The sequence below is a fragment of the Plecotus auritus genome, assembly GCF_963455305.1.
Source record: "Plecotus auritus genome assembly, chromosome: 1".
NCBI lineage: Eukaryota > Metazoa > Chordata > Mammalia > Chiroptera > Vespertilionidae > Plecotus > Plecotus auritus.
Genome location: NC_137770.1, coordinates 183,381,484 through 183,404,847, shown reverse-complemented (window position 1 = coordinate 183,404,847; position 23,364 = coordinate 183,381,484). Strand labels below are relative to the sequence as shown.

The 23,364-nt window shown below is 38.6% G+C and overlaps 1 protein-coding gene across 4 annotated transcripts in view; it reads left to right on the top strand.

The window, feature by feature from the left end:
- GRID2 (glutamate ionotropic receptor delta type subunit 2) overlaps positions 1-23,364 on the top strand; it is a 1,502,079-nt gene that overhangs the window by 1,013,618 nt on the left and 465,097 nt on the right. For all 4 annotated transcript variants that reach the window (XM_080647673.1, XM_080647670.1, XM_080647671.1 and 1 more), the window contains one exon: positions 17,869-17,970. In XM_080647673.1, the coding sequence (XP_080503799.1) occupies positions 17,869-17,970 (102 nt within the window). The remainder of the gene's footprint in view (positions 1-17,868; positions 17,971-23,364) is intronic.

Below are 23,364 nucleotides of genomic sequence, written 5' to 3'. Positions count from 1 at the left end.
AATGGATATGAATCTCCTAAAACTATGCCTTTCCCCAAAGAGATTGCATTTTAATTAAATTGCATTAAAAAACTTGATACTAAAATGAGCATTTAAAATTGTGATCTGTAGTAAGTTGACTACCCCCTTACACTTAAAAAAAAAAAATAGATATGTCCATGAACTAACCCCCAGACCTTATGAATGTGATCTTATTTGAAAAAAAAAAAAAAAAGGTCTTTGTAGATAAAATTAAGATGAGGTCATCGTGAATTATCCAGGTGGGCCATAAATCCAATGACAGATGTCCTTATAAAGGAGAGGCAGTGGGAGATTTGAGACAGAAAGAGGAGAAGAGGTGATGGCCATGTGAAGATGGAGGCAGAGATAGGAGGAACACAGCTCAGAAATGCAGGGAGCCACCAGAGGCTGGACTAAGCAAGGAAAGATTCTCCCCTTGAGCCTTTGGAAAGAGCATGGCCCTGCCAATGCCTTGACTTCAGATCTGTCTTCTGAAACTGCGACAGAACAAATTTATGTTGTTTTAAACTACTAACTTTGCAGTAATTTGTCATGACAGCCATAGGAAACAAATCATGATCTAGTCTGCCTTCTTTTCCAAAGCACAGACAGTTTTGAAAGTGTTTCCATCAGGTACCACAAAGATGAAAGTACATACAGAAATGTCTATCTGAATTGCAGTAAGGAAACATTTTTTAAAGCTTTAAGATATAAAAAAAGTATTGGTGAAATTAAAGAATATCCCTAAAATATGTACAACTTTATACTACCTTATAGAAGCCTTGAGTATCTAGTCAGTTTCAAAGGCAAAGGTTGACCATTGAATGTCCATAAGCCATTTGTTTCAATTACTTTTACTGCATAACAAAACACCCCAAACTTTAATTGGCTTAAAACAAAATCTATTTTGTTTCCAAGCATTCTGTGGTTTTGGTATTCAGGCAGAACTCAGAGGGGATGGATCCCCTCTGCTCCAGGTGGTGTTAACTGGGATGGCTCAGTTGGGGGTCAAAGGATCCAAGGTGATGTCACTCACAGGTCTGCCACCTTGGTGCTGGCTATTGGCTGGGACCCTTTAGTTCTCTTCCATATGACTCCTCTCATTACATAGTCTCTCATTATTCAGTATTCTAGTCCAACCTTTTTCTCACTTGATTGTTCGTTTCTAAAAAGAAAAAGAAAAAAAAGTTGCAAGAGCTCTAGATGCCCAGGCCCTGAAATCATATATAATTCCTCCTGCCATATTCTACTCGTGAAAGGAAGTCACAGAGTTAATCCAGATTCAAGGATAGGGGGAATGAACTCTCTCTTGATGAAAGATCAGTATGCATGCACAGGCAAAGGAGGAAATTTCCATGGCTGTCATTCAGACAGACTACTGCATAGTGCTCTGCTTTTTAAATCATTTTCTTTGACGAAGTCTGATTCTTTCTCACAGATATCTTCCTTCTTTAAGTGCAGAGCACTTATTTACATCAGTCTTTTTGAAGTTAGTAACATGCTGCCTAATGGACTTTCTTGTAGGTTTTTCTAATATTTTTATATATATTCTCATATATATATATGTATCTATATGTATATATAACCTCCTGATTTATCATTTCAAAAATATCACAAATTCTTGGAGGTGAAAGATGATATTCTATGTATCCTGTGATAGATGATAGTCTATGTAACACAAGAGCAGCAGGTGTTTCATAAATAACTATCTTCTTGATTATAAATAGTGAGTGTTGGTAAAATAACATATCTACATTATGCACAGTGTTGTATTAGAGTCCACTAGATTATTTATTGCTAAATCTCTTGCAGATTATTATTATCAATAAATCCTGACCTCTTCCAAATATCCCTGACTTTTCCTATACTTATCAAATGCGTATGAGTATAGCTAATAATTATCAATGGAAGTAGATATGTGAAACATTTAAAATCACTAATTTTAAAAAATTAATTGGAAAAGTACATAAATCCACCTAAAATAACAACACTTTTCTGAAATATGCCAGCATACTTAAGCATGCCCGATGTATGGACATCTCAGTTGTTTAAATGTTTGCAATATCTTGCAATGGAATAAAAATTATCTTCAAAGCTGGTAAGGATGCTCAGAAATATAGTGAATCATTTGATGATTCACAGCAACCCATGAATCTAAGCACTCCTTCCATATTTTGAGCATAAGCAGAGGCATCTGATAAAAAGTGAGCAGGAAAGGAAGAAATTACACTGACTTAGACAAAAGTGCCATGTCAGCATGAGCATCAGATAAACTATAAGCAATGGCTGATTGTACTGCTTATCATGAGAGTTATTTGGAAAATTTGAATGAGACATTATCTTTTGTCCATCACAGGAATGAGTCTTGGTATATAACTGGTCATATAAAACAATTGTAGAGTCACAAATGATTTTATGAGATTAGCTCAGTTATCCTTCACCCTCAGATAAATCCTGCATGCTACAAAATCCTGTGGGCACTAAGATTTAACTTATTCTTTGGAAAAAATAAGACCCATTGGTGTATTCAACAAATGTTTATTGTATGTAAACTGTAGGTGCTTGGTATACATCCTATATAATAAAAGAGTAATATGCAAATTAACTATCACTCTGCTACACCCACAAGCCATGCCCACCAGCCAATCAGGAGTGAATATGCAAATAAACCCAACCAAGATGGCTACGGCCACAGAGAGCAGGATGGAGGCTTGGGTTTCCCAGCAATGGAGGAAGCCAAGCTTTCCTCCTGCCCTTGCCAGCCCAGGCCTCCACTCACTGCTACAAAGTTTCAGTGATAGAAGTTACATAAACCCAAACAGAAATGGCGGCAGCCATGGAGCTGGAAAGGGCAGGAGGCTAGGGTTGCCCACGGCGATGGAGGAAGCCAAGCTTTCCGCACACCCTGGTGGGCCCAGGCCTCTGCTTAAGGCTACAAAGTTTAAATTATAGAAGATACATAAATCCCAACGGAAATGGCTGCCGCCACGGAGCAAGCAAAAGGCTTGGCTCCGCTCCAGGCTACAAAGTTTCAATTGTAGAAGATAAATAAACCCCAGATACCAGGGCCTCCATGTGGGTCACCAGGGGGGCGTGGCCAGCCTGCAAACCACCACAGGCCCCTCGCCCAGGCCGCCCCACGCCCCAAGGGAACCCCCACCCTGATCCGGGACACCCTTCAGGGCAAACCAGCTGGCCCCAACCCATGCACCAGGCCTCTATCCTATCTAATAAAAGAGTAATATGCAGATAGACCATCACTCCAATACACAAGATGGCTGCCCCCATGTGGTCAAAGATCCTGCCCCCATGTGGACACAAGATGGCCGCCACAAGATGGCCAGCAGGGGAGGGCAGTTGGGAGGGACCAGGCCTGCAGGGGAAGGCAGTTAGGGGAAAACAGGCTGGCAGGGGAGCAGTTAGGCATCAATCAGGCTGGCAGGGGAGTGGTTAGGGGGTGATCACGCGGGCAGGCAGAAGCAGTTAGGGGCAATCTGGAAGGCAGGCAGGCGAACAGTTGGGAGCCAGCAGTCCTGGATTGTGAGAGGGATGTCTGACTGCCCATTTAGGTCTGATCCCACCAGGATCTGGCCCAGCCGTGGGCAAACTACGGCCCGCGGGCCGGATCCGGCTGTTCTATCCGGTTCTCTTGCTCTCCCCTCCGCTCCTTTACTTTGAATTTATATTAGTTCACACAAACACTCCATCCATGCTTTTGTTCCGGCCCTCTGGTCCAGTTTAAGAACCCATTGTGGCCCTCGAGTCAAAAAGTTTGCCCACCCCTGATCTGGCCTAAATGGGCAGTGGGACATCCCTTGAGGGGCCCCAGATTGAAGAGGGTGCAGGCTGGGCTGAGGGAGAACCCCCTCCCCCGTGCACGAATTTCGTGCACCGGGCCTCTAGTCAGTAAATAAAATGGGCAAAGATCTTTGCCTTTGTGGAACCTGCCATTTAGTGATTCTAATAGTTTCCCCTTTATCATTATCAATAATCTATATTGACCTTATATAGTTTTTAAATTGGTTTGCCTATTTTATAAGAAGCTATTCACAAATTAGACCCAATCACTAATAAGCTGTTTAGAATTTATTTACATTAAAAAACCATTGCATTTTCAGATGAAGATACTAAGATTAAAAAAGGTGGATTCTTACTTGAAAAAAACCTAGGTCTTCAAACAACCAGCCCAAGATTCTTTACTATTTGCCCACTCTTTCAAAAAGATCTTCCTCTCCCTACATTGACTTCATTATAGAACGTATTCACAAGATCTAGCAATGTCCATGTATATTAACAAGAAATCTTTTGGTTCCATATAACAGAAACTCAATTTGAATAGTTGAGGCAAGAAAGAGGGTGTGTGTGTGGGGGGGCGTGTTTGTTTGTTTAAATCTTTATTATTGAGATTATTACAGATGGCCCTCTCCCCCCTGCCCCCATAGACCCTCTCCACCTGGGTCCCACCCCACCCCAGGACTTCGTCACCCTATTGTCTGTGTCCATAGGTAATGCATATATGTATATAAGATCTTTGTTTAATCTCTTCCCACCCCCTGACCCCCCTTCCCTCTGAGAATCATCAGTCTGTTCCATTTTAATGCCTCTGATTCTGTTTTATTCACCAGTTTATTCTGTTCATTAGATTTCTTATTCATTTATTTTTATTTTTAAATTCAATTGTTGATAGATATGTATTTGTTGCCATTTTGTTATTCATACTTTTAATCTTTTTTTTTCTTCTTCTTCTTTCTCTTCTTAAAGAATACCCTTCGGCATTTCATATGATACTGGTTTGGTGGTGATGAACTTCTTTAGCTTGTTCTTGTCTGTGAAGCTCTTTATCTGACCTTCAAGTCTAAATGATAGCTTTGCTGGGTAGAGTAATCTTGATTGTAGGTCCTTGCTATTCATCACTTTGAATATTTCTTGCCACTCCCTTCTGGCCTGCATAGTTTCTATTGAGATATCAGATGACAGTCATATGGGCACTCCCTTGTAGGTAACTAACTGCTTTTCTCTTGCTGTTTTTAAGATTTTCTCTTTGTCTTTAGCCCTTGGCATTTTAATTATGATGTGTCTTGGTGTGGTCCTCTTTGGATTCCTTTCGTTTGGGGTTCTCCGTACTTCCTAGACTTGTAAGTCTATTTCTTTCACCAGGTAGTGGAAGTTTTCTTTCATTATTTCTTCAAAAGGTTTTCAATATCTTGCTCTCTCTCCTCTTCTGGCACCCCATAATGCAGATGTTGGTACGCTTGAAGTTGTCCCAGAGGCTCCTTAGACTATCTTCATATTTTTGGATTTGTTTTTCTTTTTGCTCTTCTGGTTGGGTGTTTTTTGCTTCCTCATATTTCAAACTGTTGATTTGATTCTCGGGATACTCTACTCTACTATTGAATCCCTGTATATTATTCTTTATTTTAGTCAGTGTATGCTTAATTTCTGGTTGGTCCTTTTCCATGTGTTTGGCATTCTCACTAAGATCCATGACAGTCTCACTAAGTCCCTAGGAGGTTTCTAGAAGATTCTTGAGTAACCTTATAACTGTGATTTTGAACTCTATATCTAGTAGTTTGCTTTCTTCCATTTTTTTTTTTTTTTTCATTTGTGACATGTTTCTTTTTCTCTGCATTTTGGTTATTTCCCTGTGTTTGTTTCTATGTATTGGGTAGTTGCTAAGTCTCCTTGAGTTGATAGATTGACCTTGTATAGTAGGTGTTCTATAGGGCCAATAGCTCAGCCTCCCCAATCACCTGAGGTGTATACTCTAGGTGCACTCCTTTGTGGGTTGTGAGCACAGTCTTATTGTAGTTGAGACTTGATTGCTGTTGGTGTCACTGGGAGGAATTAACCTCCAGGCCAATTAGCTGTGAGGACCAGCTGCAAATACAGTGGGAGAGCTGCTATGTAGGAACCACCCATCTGGAGAATTAGTTGCTTCAGTGGGGCTTTGGTGCTCACTGAGTCTGCCCCTTGAGTGTGTCGCTTATGGATATGTAGAGTTGTAATCTGGTATGGTCTGACACTGACCACTGGGTCTCACACTGGCTCTTAGGTCTCCAGGGAAGAATAAAGACAGCCACTGCCTGGGGCCACCCAGCAGGAGCTACAGAGAGATCTGAGATTCCTCCTCTTTGTGTTGCGTTTGGCAGTGTCCAGATGAGGCCCATCTGTAAAACAAGGCAGGCTGGTGCTGGTGCCGGGTCTTGGGCCTTTTATTGATAGGTTTGGGGCTCCCTGACCCAGGTGCAGCTTATTTGACAGATTTTAGCCTGAGCAAGGATGGGCCATTCACATGCAAAAGCCATTGCACCCAGCTTGGTAAGGATGCTCAGAAATATAGTGAATCCTGTGATAGATGATAGTCTATCCGGCACATGGGGTTGTAAATTGGGTGGGGCGGGGTCTCAGGGAATCACCAGGGGGGAGCAAACAGAAATGGCTGCCAGTCAGCCCTGGAATTGAAGAGGTCCCAGCATAGGAACAATGATTCCTGCAAGCACTTCCCTCTGAGAGAAAGCCACCCCAAGTTTGTGCCGGATGCTAGATAATCCAGTTACTTCTCAGGTGGGTCTCCAGCAGCCTCTGTGTCACTGAGCCCCAATCCGCACTGGTTTTCACAACTCATAGTTATGGGGACTTCTTTTCCCAGCTCTGGAACCCTGGGCTGGGGGTCTGGTATAAGGCTGGGACCCCTCATTCCTCCTGACGGTCTCCACAGAGACGATCTCTCTCCCAATTAAAAAAGCGGCACATGTAGGTGCTGGACCAGACCATTCCGTGTCTCCACACCTCCTACCAGTCTCAGTGTGCTTTTTTCTTTACCTATCTGGTTGTAGGACTTCCATTCAGCCAGCTTTCCGGCAGTTCTGGATGATGGTTTTTCTGTATTTTAGTTGTAATTTTGTTGTGGATATGGGAGGCAGCTAGTACAGGCCTTTGCCTACACTGCTATCTTGGTCTGTCAAGGGTGTGTTTTTTTATAAGAAAAGTTCAACCTCTTAAAGGGCCCCAAAACACAAATAGAGCTAAACTAGGGAAACAAGAACTCAAAGCCAATTAGGGCTTTCTCTATGCCTCTTCCTCTATTCTCCTCTGAAAAAGTATGTCATTAATTGAGGTCAAAATGACCTAGTGGGTTCTAGGCTAAACTGCCTCATTTCAAATCCTGGCTATTTCACTTGCCAACCGAGTGACCAAGAACAGGTCAGTTAAGCTCTTCAAACCTCATCTATTAAAATTACCATAATTATAGTACCTCTCTGATAGGATTATAGCAAAAAAGTGTAAGTGATAGCCAGAGCTTGGCATAATGCCTACCTCCTAGGAAGTCTTCAATAAAGGTGAACCATCATTAAAAATGAGAGATGTCAAGGGCTGAGTTGGGGAGAACTGAGCTGCCAGGTATGGGAGTAGTCGATTAAGACAAGTCAAAATGAAAGTAACAATGAAGCTGTTATTCACTTACTGCCACAGGAAAAGCAAGCCTAGAGGAAAGGTCCAGGTGATCCCAGTGCTCCGTTCCCCACCCGCCTCCTCCCCACATACAGAATAGCACCAGGCAAGGGTCCGTTATATGTGCATAGATGGTGAGAATTGTCTCACTGGGAAGGGACCCCTGATCAAAAGGTTCTCTCCGTTTTATGGACCAGGGGTCAGGGTGGGGATAGGAATGGGAAATTACTGAGGATTAAGATAGAGAATAGTGTCCTCGAGGTTACTCCCTCTTCTGAACTCTGGGGGAGGCTTCAGCCCAAAGCCCCAATAGCTCTGAATGGAGGCTCCTGGGCTCCGCATGCAGATATCACATAAAAGCAGGGCCAGTCTAAGGGGACTGAGTTCTTGACTGCAACTTTGTTTCACAGGCCTGTCAGGTAAAGCCTTTGTAATTGACTATGTCAGGCCTAAAACACCATTCATTGGTTTCAGACCAGGAGCGGGACTCCTCAAAGAGGATTCTGGCCTCACCAGCATGGCTCAGTGGTTGAGCATCAACCTATGAACCAGGCGGTCACAGTTCAATTCCCAGTCTGGGCACATGCCCAGGTTGCAGGACTCAGTCCCCAGTGGGAGGCGTGCAGGAGGCAGGCAATCAATGATTCTCTCTCATCATGGATGTTTCCACCTCTCCCTCTCCCTTCCTCTCTGAAATCAATAAAAATATATATATTAAAAAGAAAGAAAAAGAGGATTCTGTTTTCTTGAGAGGGTTTTCTCCTAGATGAGTAATCTTTCATCCATAAAAATTGCTATTTTATGGGTATTTTTTGGCTCTCTTTCTAGTGAAGTAGTATAGGTGCACATCTTAAAATGAGGCCTAGAATATAAGAAGCACTTAGCATATGTTGTATATTACTCTTATTTTCAGTATTGCTATTGTTGTTATATAATTGCTCAAATTAGAGCTCTAATATGACAACTTATTCTCTACAGAGTTAGGTAATATCATCATTCCTCATACTTGAAGACTTTTATAAAGCATTTCTTGATCTTTATTACATAAACCTATGAGAAAAGGTCACAGGAAGATCATTATTACACCCCTTCTGCACCCAGGAAGAATGAGAGTTGATAATTCACATTCCAAATTAGGGAAAAGTTAAAAAGCTCAGCTATTAGCTGGCAGAAGTGTCTTGGCTATATATATTGTGAATCTCATTTAAGGCATTGTTTAAAAAACAATCAACAATCACTGCAAGATATATTCAGTTTCTTCTTTAAACATCACCTACATTTGTTTAGTATTCAATAAAAACTGGAGCCCCACTTTGTTCCAGGAATTATGTATTTATTAAAGGGGAAGACAAAACAGTAATTTTTTTCTGATCCCCTTAGAAAATTACAGATAATTGGTGCAATAAACATTAATCATATAAAATATAAATTAAAATACTTAACTGAGATATTAGTATAAAAGAGAAAAATGTGATACTGTATTGGAGTGACATGAGTGAGCCTAGGGATAGGGAAGGTGGTCAGGGAAGTTTACCCTACGTTATTGACGTTCACATTGAAATCTAAAGGATGAGTAAAATACATAAATCATTGAATAATGGTGATGTCTAAGTTTCTTCTACTCAAGGAAACTATGTTTCTAAAACCATTGGTTTTTTAAATTTGGCTATACTTTGGAATCATCTTGGAGATGGAGTTAAATGGATTTAAGATATTTTTTTAAGGAGGTGAAATTGGTAGATTTCAATTCATTAAATGTGAGAGGTGGTAAGACTAACTTCCTGGTTTCTGAGTAATGGAACTAGATGGATGGTAAGGAGTAGATTATGAGCTTCCTCTTTTAGATATTTGAGGTGCCTTTGAGATATCTAAGCAGAGATGTTGAAGAGATAGTAGAATATAAGAAAATTTTTCATCTTGAGATTTTTAGATTGGGAACAAAAGATCTAAAGTGCAATAGACATGCTTTACATTAAATATTGTACATTTATATTAGCTTTGTAAGTTCCATAAAAATAATTATTTCACTTGTACAAAACACTGTAATAGGTATGAGACACACAGAGATGATTAAGATGGTGTCCCTGACCTTAAGTGATTAATTATTTAATGGAAAATATAGGAGAAAAGATGGAGAATTATAATGTGATTTTAAAATGGAGATCCCCTTTAAAGCATCTCAAGGTAGAACCAAATGAAAGAGAAGAAAATTCATCAACTTTTATCAGGGTATAATCGTTAAATGTTAATATATTACTAGAAAATATAATATTCTGATGAGAAAGAAAACAAGAGCTAGTAGAAGTTTAGTCTGGAGAATCACCCTGAAGAGTCATGAAAATTGTCAGGATTACAATATGATAGTGGCCTCAGATTGGGGATATTTTGTTTTCATTCAGCTAGAACTAGAGAGCCAAAAAATAAAAATAAAAATAGAGTAAAGAGGATAGTAGGAATTTTAATTCATCCATTTGTTGATTAGATATCTATCAGGACCTACTATGTACCAATATACTAATGCTATGATAAAGGGTAAAAGTACAAGAGTAGACAAGGTAGCCATCATTCTAGCTTCACAGAATTTATAGCTTCCTATAATATTTAAGACTAGAGGCCTGGCGCATGTATTCGTGCACCAGTGGGGTCCCTCGGCATGGCCTGCGGGAATGGGCCGAAACCGGCAGTCCAAACTTGCCTGCCACTCCCACTCATCCCAGCCCTGCTGTGCCTGCTGCGGGCTTGTGTCCAGTCAGTCCCGATCTGGAGAGGCCCGCACTGCCACAGCAGTGCTCACCAGCAGTGAGTACTGTATCTGGCACCTGTCAGTCAGCCGAGCAGCGCTCCCGCTGTGGGACCGCACTGACCACCAGGGGGCGGCTCCTGTGTTGAGCATCTGCCTGCTGGTGGTCGGTGTGCATCATGGTGACCAGCCGTTTGGTCGCTTAGGCTCTTACACATATAGATAAGAAAAATAAAATAGCTTATTTATTTAAGAAAGTGTCCCTAGTTAGAGTTTTCAAAGGAAGTCAGTAAAATCGATGTCTACAGTCTGTAAGGTTAAGTAATCACAGAAGATGGCAATCCCTGGGTGTTAGGGAGTTTTAGAGCAGTGTTTCTCAGTCTTGCCTACAGATTGAAATCATCTGGAAAGACTTAACCACTGATGCCTTGGAACACCCCTGAAGAGTCTAATTTAATTGTTCTGGGATTGGGCTGAGGCATCAGAGTTTTGTGTGTGTGTGTGTGTGTGTTGTTGGGTTTTTGTGTTTGTTTGTTTTTTTTTTTAAGTTTTCAGGTGTTTCTAATATGCAGCCAAAGTTGAGACCCATAGTTTTGAGCATACTCCATCACTGAAACTAGAGGCTTCCAGGTGTTAAGGCTGAGTAAGGAGCAAAATACTGATTGTGTGGGAATAATAATGATCACCTCTTTAGTTTTTATGTACCAAGAATATGTCTAAACATATATTAAGCCAGTTAACACTCCCACCAGCCCTGTGAGGAAGTCACTTTTACTATTCCCATTTGAGAGGTGAGGAAATGAGGCCCAACATCACATGCCTGCCCAGCAGCATCAGACTAAGTAGTCTGGTTTTGTAGTTTCTGATCTTAAACCAGGGGTCCTCAAACTTTTTAAACAGGGGGCCAGTTCACTGTCCCTCAGACCATTGGAGGACCGGACTATAGTTTAAAAAAAAAACCTATGAACAAATTCCTATGCACACTGTGGGCCCGGGACGAGTCGGCTGCTAAGCAGGACAGGCAGCGGCACCCGGCGGGCCGGATAAATGTCCTTGGCAGGCCGCATGTGGCCCGTGGGCCATAGTTTGAGGACCCCTGTTAAACACTAAAATATATTACCTCTAAATATAGCATAACTAGAGGCCCGGTGCACGGGATTCATGCATTGATGAGAGGCATGGCCTGTGGGGATCGGCCTGCTGTGGGAGCACTGCTCATTCCAGTCAGCCAAGCTGCTGTGGACCTGCCCTCAGAGTGGCTGCTCCCTGGTCCGGCATCTTCCCTGGAGCTGGAGCACTCGCCTCTCCAGGGACCTGGTCAGGGCCAGGCCCAGGGACAATAGCACTAAGAGGCGGCAGAGTAGGCCTCAGTTCCATGGCAGCCACGAACCCACCTCCCAGGATTTGGGGTCAGCTCTGCAAGCCCAGCAAAAGCACTGTGTTGCCTGTGGGCATCCGGAGGAGGTGGCAGGGAGCAAGGAGGAGGAACCTGGGGTGAGGAGGTGATGATCGCAGCCCGGGTTCCTGCTCGTCAGCCCGGGGTTTGCAGCGGGAGCAGCCGCTCATCCCGGTCAGTTGAGCAGCACTCCCACTGTGGTAGCACACTGACCACCAGGGGTCAGCTCCTGCATTGAGCATCTGCCCCCTGGTGGTCAGTTGCATCATAGCGACTGGTTGACCAGTCATTCTGGTTGTTTTGCCATTCGGTCGCTGGGCTTTTATTATATAGGATAGTAATTTTGCACCAAGAATAATTATAAAAGAAGAGAAAACATAAGAATCAAAAATATCATTAAATCAGTTAAATACCAGTTGATAACTGAGAGTGACTACTATGGCTGCATAACAACTTTGAGTTATTTTCATATATATGAAACAACACCTTTGAGCTTCTCTTGTTTATATTCTTTATTTGTGGAAATCACTTAAGTTCATCTTGTACATTATTACATACAACAGAAGGGTTGTTTGGGGGTTTTTTTAGCAGTAGTACAGGGAAATACAAATGGTTGAATCAGGAGATTTTTTCCCCTGACTTTCAAAGACATTTTATCCTGAAGAAAACTCTAGTGCTAATGCTATTGCACATAATCTAAAGAACAGCCACTACTTCATGGTTAATGACCAAACTGTAGGAATAATCACCCCCTAGGGAGCAAGTCTGACAAAGTGAATTGATTTTGCAGGTGGAAATTCCATACAGAAAATTATTATTAGAGGGATTCCTGGCACACTACACTCCTATACATGTCCAAGAGGACACCATTCCAATTTAACTCCATAAATTGTGTTTTGGAGTCAACCTGCCATATGTATTTTTTATACTTAAAATCCATTACAGAAGTAATATCTACCAAATAAAAGCTGTGCATTTCTGAATAGTTGGCTTTCAGCTGCATTGCCTATGCCTTTGTTGTTCCTTCTTTTCCTTTGAAGGCTGAGAAAGCAAATAAAGGAAATGTAGTCGCTGGGAGCACACAGCCCTCAGGCAGTGGATACTTGTGTCCTGCGGCTGGAGATTTGGTGCTATGGCTAGGCTTCGTTTGTTCCATATGAATACAAGCTAATAAATGTAGGGAATTCCATTTGGCGTCCAATTAAGAGCTCTCTTGACTCCTGTTATTAAAGCCAACAGGCTATTGAGCGTAAAATTAAAGTTGAACAGTTCAGCTCTTTTTGACATTGTAACACTGGCTGAAAAATAAGGATGTAAGTCAAACATCATCCTTCAAAGCCCATGGACAGATGGAAAGTGAAAACATTGGAGAGAAAAAAAGAGTAAACATCTAAAACGTGAGCATTTACTAATGACATAACATGTAATGTTAAGAGCATACTACTATTCTCTTGCAAATACATCAACCAGTTTGTTGAACACAAGATATTACATTGATTTTAACAGAAAGCTACAAGATTATTATTGCTCAAGCTCCAATGAAGGAGATAATTAAAGCATTAAGCATTTTTAAGCTTTGAAGATGACTTTAGGCAATAACCAGAACATACTATAGGAAATCAATATACTTTAATTGAATGGAAATTTAATTTTTTCAAGTTGTTGTATCCCTTCTAAATTTTCTATGGATTGTCAGACCCTGGAAGATAGTGAATCTACTTTTGCCATCAGCAGTATGATTTTCTGGAAATATCATGTGCTGCAGGGGCCACTCTATTATTATTTCCTTAGAAAGAGCTCAACTGAATAATAGTATTGGGAGATTTTGTGTGCATTTTCTTTATTAGTCTTTGGCTTCTTTGTTTAAAACAATAAGAGACAGAAAGAAAAACAAAAACACAACCAGACAAAAAATAACCTTCTTCACATAGCCGGGGAAGCCAAGTTAATGAAATTTCAAACAGTGAAAACAGGAAAGTTGTTAGATAAGCCTCACACTTGAACCTAAGTGAAATTCTAGTTTTTATCAAACGCTATGCCTGTCAATCTTGCTATGCTGCAAGGAATACGACCCATTGTAGATACAAATTCAATTTGAATCTATGTGAACTCATTTTTATTGCCTATCATTGGAGGAAGAGTTATTACAATCAAACAGAACAGCTTGAAGTGAACCTCTGGGAGGTGAATGGATATGAACAGAAATTAAAGAATCTTAAAACTTGAGAAATCTTTCAAAAAGGTGTGGATAATCAACATTTCCTCGTGTGTTACTGATGTTTACTTCATCTTTGGCGTTTGGTATACATTTTGAGAAACACTGTCAGGCCTTAGAATAAATAAAGGATGTGCCATGCTTATATTTACAAATTTGATCAAAGTAGAGATTTTCAGAAATATTTTTCAGAATATCTTGTCCACTTCATTTTTCTACTACTTTCCTTATTTTATTAAATGCCTCTTCATAAAATATATTCCAGTGGAAAGAGCAGAACCTCTTGATACCTAGCTGCCCCTTCAGTGAAATAGTAATGATACCTTTCTCATAAGGTGGTTCTGAGAAGTAAATTGTTATCAGCAAAGCTCTATGCACTGTGTATATGTCATAATAAGTTTTATAAAAATAATGATGATGATGATTTTGCCTTTTGAATTGTATTACCAAAATGTGAATTCATTAGCTATTATATTGAGCCAGCCATTTAACAGTTCTGAGTCTGTTTTCTTGACAATAAAATAAGAATAATACCTTCTTTGCCTACCTTAAATAGATCATGTTGACAAAAAATAATTTTTAAACTATAAAACAGCACCACAATAAAAACCACTGAGTCTGAACTTTAAAAAGCACTAGTTTAAATCCTACTTTTCTCTCTTAGCAGATATGTGACCTTAGCTGAATACTTAGTTTCAATGCTTATAATGTAATAATGATAACAGTATCTTCTCATAAGCTTTTTTGAGGCTTAAATTAAATCTTGTATGAAGAGTTTAGTACCATGGCTGGCATATAGAAAGTATTACAAAAACTGTAAAAATAATTGTTCTGTTCTATATAGGAAATAAGTATTACTTTACTTCCTTAATACATTTTTGTTATACTCATTGTTGATATCCGATGAGTGGATATACTTTATTTCTAGTTTTCCAGAGAATTTGTATCTTAAACTTTCTATTCCTCAAAATTTAGTCTCTGAAAATCCTAGTTTTTGCTGTCCACAGCTAACATTAAGTATTAGAGTTTGTGCATATGAAGAATTGAGTTAAGTAAAAGGAATCACCAACCCTAAAATACAGACTGTTGTTATTAAGAGCAGGAATAACTTTACAAGTGATATAATCAAAACACATGTGAGTCTGATAGAGAAAAATAAAGAAAACAAGAAAGAAATGGATGGAAGGAAAAATGGAAGGAAGGGGAAAAAAGAAAATAGAAAGGTGAAAAACCTTCATCAAGCAGAGGAGAACATTATGTCTTATAATATATGTGGGAGAATCTGACCAAACATTAAAACATATAAGTACATCATATCAATTTATTTACTTGACCACCATGCACACACTTTATATTAAAAGTAAAACTTTAAGGAAGGACTTGGATTGGCTTAGGTCACATACACTATCATTAGCAACTGCTAAACCAGAAAGTCAGAGTCATGAAAATATTGGATCATTTGGAACACTTTCCTAGGATTAAACAGAGAAAACAGCTCTCCAAAGGTCCAAAGGGATGGGTATTGTTGGTCAAGACATGGCCTCTGGAAGAATCAATGGGAATAAAATAAAAAGAGAGGGAAGAAACATCATATATGGTACAAATAATGTTTAAAGTCATTGCCTAGGCCTGAAGACAAGATATATCTACCTACTTTACCTACTTCAATTACGTTTTTATTATTGTTAGTTCAAACCCACCCTCATGCTAGAGTATTTTAGAATTTTTAAACCATTAGCTGTATTTAGTTATGCTGAAGGGAGGACAGAATTAAGAAGCTTGAAATTATACATTTTAAAATGTTTGTCCAGAGCATCGCTGAAACAAACTGCTCAGCAAATTTTATTTATTCCACTGGTAAATATTTTGACTAGTCAGTACACCAGAATACTGTGGTCAAGTTTGGCTCTAATATATGTCATTTATTTGGGCAAACTGACAATAAATTTACGTAACTTTAAAAAAAAACCTCAAAGGGATAAAAAAAAATATGGATTTCTCTGTTTACTTTGGCAGCTTACTAGTAGACATATTTATCTCTGAACAAGATGATGTAGTAAAAGCTATTCATTCAGCTTAGAATTAAGTACTATAATTGTAAAATGGATAGCACATTAGAAAATTAGCTCCTCTCTTAATATTGTTGATTACGTTTTTCATGAATGCTATTTGGTCTAGGAAAATAAAATCTTAAAAACATAATTAGAAAAAGTTCTTATCAAGGAATATAATTGAGGATAGAATTTGGTTGACCTCAGAAGAGAACAAAAGTTCAAAAGAAATTTCATAAGTTTTTAACATTGGCAAGAGGACTACAATATCTCTGATAATTAGACTTTCGACACATTTGGATTTGCTAATTGGATCTGTTATAATTAGACATTTTGTGTAACAAAGAATGACATATCATTGTATGAATTTAATGTGCCTTTACAGTTGAAACCAACAAATCAGCAGCATTTTCCAAATTATTTTAATAAGAAAAATGCTGACTTTTTGTTTATATTGTGGGATCCCCTTCTCTTAAGATATACAGGTGGGGTAAAAGTAGGTTTACAGTTGTGAATATGCAAAACACAGAGTTTATTCTTGCATTATTATTTATTAACTAGAGGTCTGGTGCATGGCATGCACCTGTGGGGTCCCTCGGCCTGGCCTGCACCCTCTTGCAATCCAGGACCCCTCAGGGATGTCAGATAGCCGGTTTAAGCCCAGTCCCCGCAGACCTGATTCAGACAGGAGGGAGCCCAGTCCTGTGCATTGAGCATCTGTCCCCTGGTAGTCAGTGCATGTCATATCGACCAGTCGACCCATTGTTTGGTAGCTTAGGCTTTTATATGTATATAGATGATTGTATTATTTCCAATATGAACAACTGTAAATCTACTTTTGCCCTACCCTGTATTATATATACACTTTAGTTTCCTTAATTCAACTCCTTTTGGGGAGCTCAAAGAGAAACTAGAGTTTTAATAGAAAGCACCTAAAGCATTTATTTGTGAGGAATAGTTGCCAGTGTATTGATGACTTTGGCAACCACAGACAAAATGCAATACAAGGAAATAAATCACAGTCTTGAAAAGGAAGCAGCACAAATCACCATGTGCCCCTATAAACCATTCAGTTAATCCAAACAGTCTCTGAATATGACTAAAGGTTGGTCACATTTTAAAGCATCATGGACCTGGCATCAGGATTAATGGCATGACATTTCTTCCCAAGATATACATTACAACGTTCTCTTTGCAGCTTTGCTTCTTGAGCAGTTATCTGCTCATTCAAGTCACCGCATCTCTCTTTTCTTCTTATTTCTGAATTGAGAGTCATCCATTTTTATCCTGTTGTGATTTATAGGTAGTAATTTTAAAGCTGGTAGTTCTCAGATTTTGATATTACAAGAGATAAGAACTACATGAAGATGTAAAATTAAACTAGTATTTTGAAGAGTAAAGAGCAGTGAATCATGGCAAGACTAAGGGAAAGACTGCTGCCAAAATTCTCCAAGTAAATTGATAGCACTGAGAAATCGAAAAGGCAAATTATATTGTTTTATGTACTGTGAATATTTTAAATCAACAAAACAATATACATGAGTTTTCCTCAAATAAAAGCAGTAATCCTTTTAACCACATTAAAAATCTTCTTGTTTTTCCCCCAATAAAAGCAGTGTAAGATGTAATTAAAACCATTGAAACTGTAAAAAAATCTAACTTGTGCAGTAATTGATCTATTAGAACTGACATGCTAGAATTATATGCGCTATTATTTTTCCAATTAGTGTATTATTAAGACTGTTCTTGGTGTGTTTATAACTTCTCATGAAGTCAGATATCTTCAACAAGTCTCCTGAAGTATGTCTGGTCCAGTCATATGCCATGTGATGATATTTAAAAGCAGGAAATTGTATTTTTGATTGCTCATTTGCTAGTAAAAAAGAAAACCTGCAAAGGACCCTTCCTGTATCAGTCATTCTAAGATCTATCACAAAGCCCTCTGGAGGGTCTATACATAGGTGATGGGATTGTTCTGCAGGCAGAAAAGTGACCAAGCTATTTGATCTTTCAGCTTGGGTGCTGGAACCCTGTCACAGGGCTGAATGGGTCACTGACTGACAAGAAACTGGAGAATAACATGCGCGGAGTGGTCCTCCGTGTGGTGACCGTGCTGGTAAGTCTGACCTGCGCCTTGTGGTTTTGGCTTCTAGAGGTTAATTTATTCTTCGTTTCTTTATGATTTATTAGCTGATGTCATAATCTTAAAAGAGCTGCAGCAAATACTGGCTCTGCTCTTTCTAAAATATTTTCAATGGTTATGTTTTCTAGCCTTCAATTTATGTGGATCAGAATCAGATTTTTGCAGGCTCTTCTTTTAATTATACTACTTTTTGTCAGCAACTTTCATAAACATTTTAGGCTTGAATTCCCTCCTTCTACAGTTTCTTACACATGATAAAGTGAGGGTATCCCTCAGGCATTCTCTCACTGAAACCCTACAGTATGCAAAAATGTAGGTAATTTGTTGATTTGATCAAAGTTGTACATTTAGTAATACTTTAACTTTAGCAATAGACTAAGTCAACACTTTTCCAGTAAGGACCTACTTCAAAGGAAAGGCCATCCAGTTGTTTAATAAATATTTACTGATTATCAACTGTATTCAAGCTCAATGCTAATTACTGGGTAATCTAATGAATGAAATAAATATTACTTTGTCTTTTAACTCCTATCTAGCCATTCTGTGAATATTAAATGGGTTATACTTATGAAATCTGTACTGTAATTCCATTTACTTGTTAGAAAAACCAATAAATAGTAAATATTATTAATTTATGAATTATTTTCTCCCATAATAACCATAAAATAAGATAGTAACAGAATTATTCTTAAACAGTAAAATCCTCAAATAGGCCTTGTGTAAATGCCATAAAGCATGAAGACATGTGCTTTCCCAGGCTATTTCAATGAGGTTGGCCTCGTGCTACTTTAGCGTACATTTTGAAACCTAACAGTCCATAGTTCTTAACTTTTTTTTCTTCAGGAAACCCTACTTGTTTTTTAATGATATGTGGAAAAGTATCTTATAGATTAAAACAATTGCAGAATTAGTAAACAGAAGAAGCAAACTGTCTTTTGTATATTTTGATGCTAATTGGATGTTTATCCAAGTTTATAATAGCATTGGATGCCCTTTGTACATTGTTTAGTACAAATTAGGTAGACTGACTATAATTTCGTGGTATAAAATAATCTGTGATATTCTCTATAAAAGAATATAAATGCGTAGTTTACCACCTCCCTTATTGATGCCTATAACTTATTACTGGTTATTGTTTTAATATGATTTTCACTTTTTGGCAAATAATTAAACTATGAACAAACAAAATCAAAACTTAAATGTGAAAGTGCTGCTATATGTACCCAAGGGTATAGATATGCATTTGCATTGATGTGTTAATACTGGGAAAAAACACACAGAAATTTAAAGTGCACTAAACTATTAACACTCTCTTCTCTAGTGATTAACAAGAAAATCCAAGTGACAACTGAAATAAAAGACAATATATATGGTTTTCTTTTGTCTTTGAGATTCATATTTTAAGGCAAGTTAACCTTATTTAGTCATTAAGCAAATACTTAGTATTTACCGTATGATAGACTTGGTAATCAATAATACCTATTGTATTATTCATCCTATAAGTATACTAGAGGACCGGTGCATGAAAATTTGTGCACTTGGGGGCGGGGAGGATCCCTCAGCCTGGCCCGCCCCCTCTCACAGTCCGGGAGCCCTCAGGGGATGTCCTACAGAGCACGCCTAAGCTGCAGTCTGGCCTCCCTCTGCAGGAGGCGACCAGGCAGATCAGGGGAAGGCGCCACCCCCATCACCCTGCTGCTGCTGCCACTGCTGGAAGATGTCTGGTCTATCCAGTCTAACTAGCATATTACCCTTTTATTAGTATAGATTCATACCTCAAGGTAGGTAATCTGCTTGGGAAGAGACACATATAACAATAAAGCTAAGATGTATTAAATGTTTACTACGTGATACATATTCTACTAATTCGTTTGCATGTATAAACTTATTCAGTTCTCACAGTATTTCCAATAAATAGTATTCTGATCTCAAGAATGTGGTAGAGGAAAATGAGACATGCGGAGGTTGAAAAAAATGTGGAAAATTACAAGGAGAGTAAGTAGCAGAGTTGGGATTCAAATCCAGGAAGTCTGACTTCAGATCTCATAACCTCCTCTTAACATCATATTATAATCTCTGTACTCCTATTGTGATAAGTGTGAGAATTGTCATATTTATAGGATTTTACTGGACTTCCGAGTTGGAAATACTTAACTCTGAATAAGATGAAAGTGAGTTATATTGGGAAAGCCAATTATTTTAAATTCCTTTCCAGGCTGAACAAAACCATTGCTGTTTTACACAAGAAATGGTATTGCTTCATACAGTGTTAATGCCTCTATGCCCCGGTTTCACCTTTATGATTCATAATGGTCTCTGTTTCCTGCAAGCTCAGCCGTGCACAGATCCAGAATACGGTTTGTGGATGGAAATATAGAAACAATCTGTTTCCTCCAAGTCCTCTGTGATGCAATATAGATTTATCAATTAGGTGCCCAATTGTGTCAAAAGGTTGTTACCCTTATTACAGTCCCCTTATTACAGCCACTGTACTTAATAATTTTTCAGGCTTCCTGATTCTTCCTGTAATTCCTACTTGAATGGAAATTAGCCATGACCTTCTTAATTATTCCTACAAGCACCTTTCAGGGCTAGCTCTTAGTTCTATGGTCTTGTAAGCTTCTTCCACCCAACACTGAGGATCACTCTTTCCTCAACCCACCCAGCAACTCCAACATGCCCACTAAATTTGGAAACTGCGATTTGTTCTACATTTGACTTGATTTGGCCACTCAAACAGTACTCCCATGGATTCCAACGCTTGAGAAGGGAGAAATAGATGGGAAGGACCATGTGTAAAACCCCTAAGGAAATGTCTATCAGCCTTTATTTTGTTCTGGCTGCAGTCTAGTCCCAATTCTACACACACACACACACACACACACACATACACACATAGACACACATAGACACACACAGACACACACACACAGACACACACACACTCACACACACACACACAGACACACACACACTCACACACACACATAGACACACACACACTCACACACACACATAGACACACACACAGACACACACACTCACACACACACTCACACACACACTCACATACACACAGACACACACACACACATAGACACACACTCACACACACACACATAGACACACACACTCACACACACACATAGACACACATAGACACACACACATTAGACACACACACAGACACACACACACACATAGACACACTCACACACACACACACACACACGACCGCTTTAATTCTTAGGAAATTTATGCTGCCCATGACACAGGTTAATAAAATCAATTTTCTTACCTAAGATTTGCAACTCCTAATGTTATCACTGTTAATGATATTTCATTGACTTGAAGGAAATAATCTAATATTTATCTTAAACTAAATAATTCAGCACTATATTGTTTATGATCCCAGGAGCAAATAAATGGTACACTCAAATGGTTGGTTGAGGATAGTTGAGTAAAGGGATTATTAACAGAGAATGTAAACACGGTAAAGAAAATCAGCAAGGGGTGTTGAAGTGCCAGGGCCTAGATACACGCAAACCTTGACAAGCCTGGTGTCTAATGGGGCATCAGGAGGGAGCAGTAGTAACATACCTGGCAGTAGCTAGACCATAGGAAATAGACCACAACATCGTAGCTGCGACCTTTGGTATAGAAAGAGGATAGAGAAAGATAATCAATGCCAAAACCACAATCAGGCAGTAGGAAAATGGGGGAGGGGTTATCCCAATGTCACTCCTCCTGTCTTTTCATCTCCTTTCATTGTCTCCAGTTGCAAATCCAACTGTAAATCAAAGGGCAAGAGGGTCCAAGTAATGAAGACCATGAAGGTCAGCCTCCCAGGTCACAGAGTAGGACAGTGAAGGACATACTCGGTCTGGAGGGAAAAACAGAGAAACCAAAACCAGCATCTAGTATTTGACCTGACCTGTTAAGAATTTCACATGTGCTAACTAATTTAATCCTTACACAAAATATATAAGAGGGATACAAATTACATGAGAAGGGTTAAAATAGGGCACAAAAGAATAAACTAACTTTCCATGTCCATATTACTAACAAGAGTCAGAGATACATTGCAAGTGCAGAGATCCTAGTTCCAGAGGCTATGTCCTTAGCTACTGTGATATTCTGCCTTTGAAATCAGAATGAATTTGTATTAAATTAAATATGATATAACTATTGATATTGCAAATGTTATTGGATTGGTAACTTAGGAAGATTTTTCTAAATGGCATCTGTCACATAAGAATAACTTTGTAATCAACCATCACCAAAGCCACAGAAATGTCTTAGAAATGGAGGAAAAGCAAGAAAGAATAAAATCAGACCCTACAAATTTGGTCCCACTGTTAAATTACTTGTTTCCATATTTGGCCTACTGATCTCTACTTGTTTGTTGCCAAGTGGATTAAGTATATTACTACAAGGCAGTTTTTAAGATTAATTTTTCCCTTTTAACTTTCTAAGTGTACATGTATGGATAGTCATAAAAGATGAATTATGTCACTTAATTTTTATGACAATTCACAAAACATTAATGGAAACATCACTGAATTATAAACATCTTCCTAATAATCGAATACTTAGAAAGTGGAAATAAGTTGGCAAAAAGAGAAAACAAAGGCAGGCTTGAGAAGCTATACTGTAAGAAGTATAAGATATCTGAAAAACATAAGCTGGCATTTAGAGAGCTCAGTAATTAATAATTCCTGTTTGTTTCATTGGGTTTTGCTTCAAACAGATACATGGTATTTATAATAAAACATGAATTCACTCACAAATTCACATAAGAAATGTTTATTGTATCTCCATGTAGGTACTTGGGGTACATACAAAATAGACAAAGTTATGATTTTGGGGAGTCCAATCTAGCAGGATATCTTTTAAAGCTCTCAGAATATTTTTGAAAACATGCAAAGTCATTGTTGTACATTAAATATACAGCACAGTATCCCTTTGCCTAAAAGTATCATAAAAGTAATTAATTTTGTATAAATATGTATACACTGTAATTGGAAATTTATGGTAAAGCTGTGATGGTAATTGTTTTGTATTTTATAAATTCAAAACATACAGTTTTTCATATTTTAATATTCCTGAAATCAAGATGCACCTTTCAGTTGATGTCTCCTGGCTATTATAATTGGCAATATTTTGTTTGTTTGTTTTTATTAGTGGTAGGTAAAATGATTGTGCATCTTATAATTGAAAACATTTTAGATTAAATAATGTATGGATAGTATTTTCACAAAATTAATTAAGTTAATGGATATTCCTGGAAAGTTAAATTCAATAAAACTGGGCAAGAATCCATCATAAAAAGACAGACTACTTAAAAGAATATATCCAAAAGAAAAG